The sequence below is a fragment of the Meleagris gallopavo genome, chromosome 16 (genome assembly GCF_000146605.3).
Source record: "Meleagris gallopavo isolate NT-WF06-2002-E0010 breed Aviagen turkey brand Nicholas breeding stock chromosome 16, Turkey_5.1, whole genome shotgun sequence".
NCBI lineage: Eukaryota > Metazoa > Chordata > Aves > Galliformes > Phasianidae > Meleagris > Meleagris gallopavo.
The window spans coordinates 14,189,950-14,192,508 of NC_015026.2; the positions used below are offsets into that span (position 1 = coordinate 14,189,950).

The 2,559-nt window shown below is 40.8% G+C and overlaps 1 protein-coding gene across 1 annotated transcript in view; it reads left to right on the forward strand.

The window, feature by feature from the left end:
• CCNF (cyclin F) overlaps positions 1 to 2,559 on the forward strand; it is a 15,652-nt gene that overhangs the window by 2,766 nt on the left and 10,327 nt on the right. The window contains exons 2-5 of the mRNA XM_019620640.1: positions 715 to 908; positions 1,259 to 1,312; positions 1,827 to 1,931; positions 2,454 to 2,531. Of these exons, the coding sequence (XP_019476185.1) occupies positions 715 to 908; positions 1,259 to 1,312; positions 1,827 to 1,931; positions 2,454 to 2,531 (431 nt within the window). The remainder of the gene's footprint in view (positions 1 to 714; positions 909 to 1,258; positions 1,313 to 1,826; positions 1,932 to 2,453; positions 2,532 to 2,559) is intronic.

A 2,559-nucleotide genomic window follows, 5' to 3' on the forward strand; every position in this document is an offset into this window, starting at 1 on the left:
GGGAAAATGGCACAATTGAAAGATACACAGATGAGCTGATGGCTTAATTATAGATACAGATCGGACTAATTGTCTCAGTTTTTACTGGTTATCTACAAAGCTATTTCTTTTAAATACTGATGGTTTTGTGCTCAGATTCTAGAGCAGTAATGTGCAGAAGTGGTCTGCTCTCCTAAGTGTATGGTTAGGTTTCACTTGCTGTCGTGCCTCTTCAGCTTTATCTACAGTGTGACTGAAGAACTGTACAGCAGCAGACTGTTAGGTGTTCAGTGATAGCATGGCACACAGGGCTTCTAAAACTCCCACATGTGCCCATGCATAGCTTTTGAATTTGCACTGAGAAGTAATCTTTTGTAAACTTCAATTGAACTCTGCTACATCCCTGGTGTGCTGGATGAATTGAAAGGGACTGATGGTTGATAGGAGGAGCCTCCTTGCTGAAGGTGACTTGCCTACCCCTTTGTGCAGTGCCAGGAGTTAGCAAATACACCAATGCTCAAAGCAGTGTTATTGTAGAACTTCTCTCAGGCTTAAGATCTTATGTCCTCACAGACTAATTGTAGTAAGATTTTTTTTTTTCCCTCCTTTTGCCAGCTCCATGACTTGTAAAGCTTTACGGAGTTCAATCTTTTCCTGGAGTTTCACTGTTCTCTCGACTGCCAATACCCTGTTGTGGATGAACTCTAACCTATTTCTGACTTTTTTTTTGTACAGTGTCCATCTCTGATGAGGGCCGTGCAGAAGTGAATGGATTAAAGGCATCTCATTTCTTCAGTCTGGCAGAGCGGCTGAATGTGTGTGCAGCCCCATTCATCTGGCTCTTTATTCGTCCTCCCTGGTCCTTGACTGGAAGTTGTTGTAAAGCTGTGGTCTATGAGAGTCTTAAAGCAGAATGTCAATTGGATAAAGTAAGATTGCTTTCTGCCTTTGACTTTAAGATAGGTTGGGAACTGCACTGAGCCCCTTTAGAGAAATGATTTTTGCTTCCCCAGGAAGCTCCTATTCTCCCACTGCTTAAAAAAGTGTGAATCAGTCGTTCCAATGAACTTGCTGCCAAACTACAGTGTGTCATGATTGACAGAGGCAAGTGCTGTCTGTTCTGAGGCATTCAGTACTGTCCCAAAGATGACAAAGAAAAGCAGAGGGGGAAGAATGGAAGGCCAACCCAATTTTAGTCTGGAATACCTAGCAAAAATTGCTGTTGTTCTTTGTTTGTCTTCATCAATGTTTTATCTTTTTTTTTTTCTTTTTTTTCCAGGCTCAGAAAGGATCTATTCTGTACTGCTTGGCTAAGGTCTTGAGTCTCTTTGAGGTGAGCAGTGTTTCTGATTTGTGTGTTTGGGGATTTTGAAAATGACTTCTTTGCTAATGTGGTTTAGCTTGATTTTGAAATTATAATAATGGTAATATGAATGTTTTTGTATTCCTCAAGTGGCCTAAGGTATTTCTACTCTCATGCATTTTACTTACTGGTTGTTTTAAGGAATGTGGTCAACTTACTCAATTTTAGAAATGGTAAAATTAATTTTGGCTTGATCATGGGTTTGCTGTGTGGTCAGGTCTTAAAGCCTTTCTTTCATAATATGAACCAAAAGCAACCAAATGCAAATGGCCTTCAGCAGAATGCAGGTTAGAAAGCTTTCCTATAGCTGAGGGAAATCTCCATTTTCAGCCAGTATCTTTCAATGCTGAGTGGGTGTTGGAGCAGCCCTTGCAGTCTGAGGGGGCTCACAACTTTTGTAGTTTACAGAACAGAGTTTTCTGTAGTTTCTGAAGCATTAAGTTTGGCTGGACAGCATAAATACCATCGTGCCTTTTGTCCTTAGGATGAAGAAAAAAGAAGAGAGTCTCTTGAAATGTTTGAGGAGTCTTCGAAGCAGGGTTGTTTAAATAGCTCCTACCTCCTTTGGGAAAATAACAGGAAGGTTGCTGTAAGTAACTTTCCTTTTTTCTTCTCTCAAAGTATTTTCATTATGTCTGGACCTTTTATCACATGCAAGGAACATACTTGATACATTTTCCTCAGATCTTACCTTCTTCATTATGAAGAAGAGCACTAAAAACACTCAGAAATGAGCTCTTGGTATTTAAAGCCTGCAAGTCTACATGCCTTTGTCAAAGAACTGCTTGCACCTCTGCTACATTGACTCTACTAAAGGCATGGGCACTGCTGGTCAGGCTGCTCACTCTGAGCAGGGAGGCTGCCTGCCTTGTCACTAATAATTTCGCAAAGCTCATATATTGGAATCCCAAGTGACCCATCTCATTTCTTGTAAGACCTTGGGCAAGAACTGAAGGAAGTTTTTTAAAAGCAATATCTCTCTGAGAGAGAAACAGACTGGTTGCTGGAATAGTAGATGTACCTACAGGCTGTGTTTTTTCTCTGGATGTTAGTACTACAGTCCTGCTTTTTAAGTAAAGGTGATGGTATTTGATGGTATTCTTCTCTGTAGATGTTAGACCCTGGTAGATACCTCCAAAGTCTCAGGAAGCTACGGGACTATGCAGCAAAGGGATGCTGGGATGCACAGGTATGTTTTTCTGGTTGTGTTGCTTTTT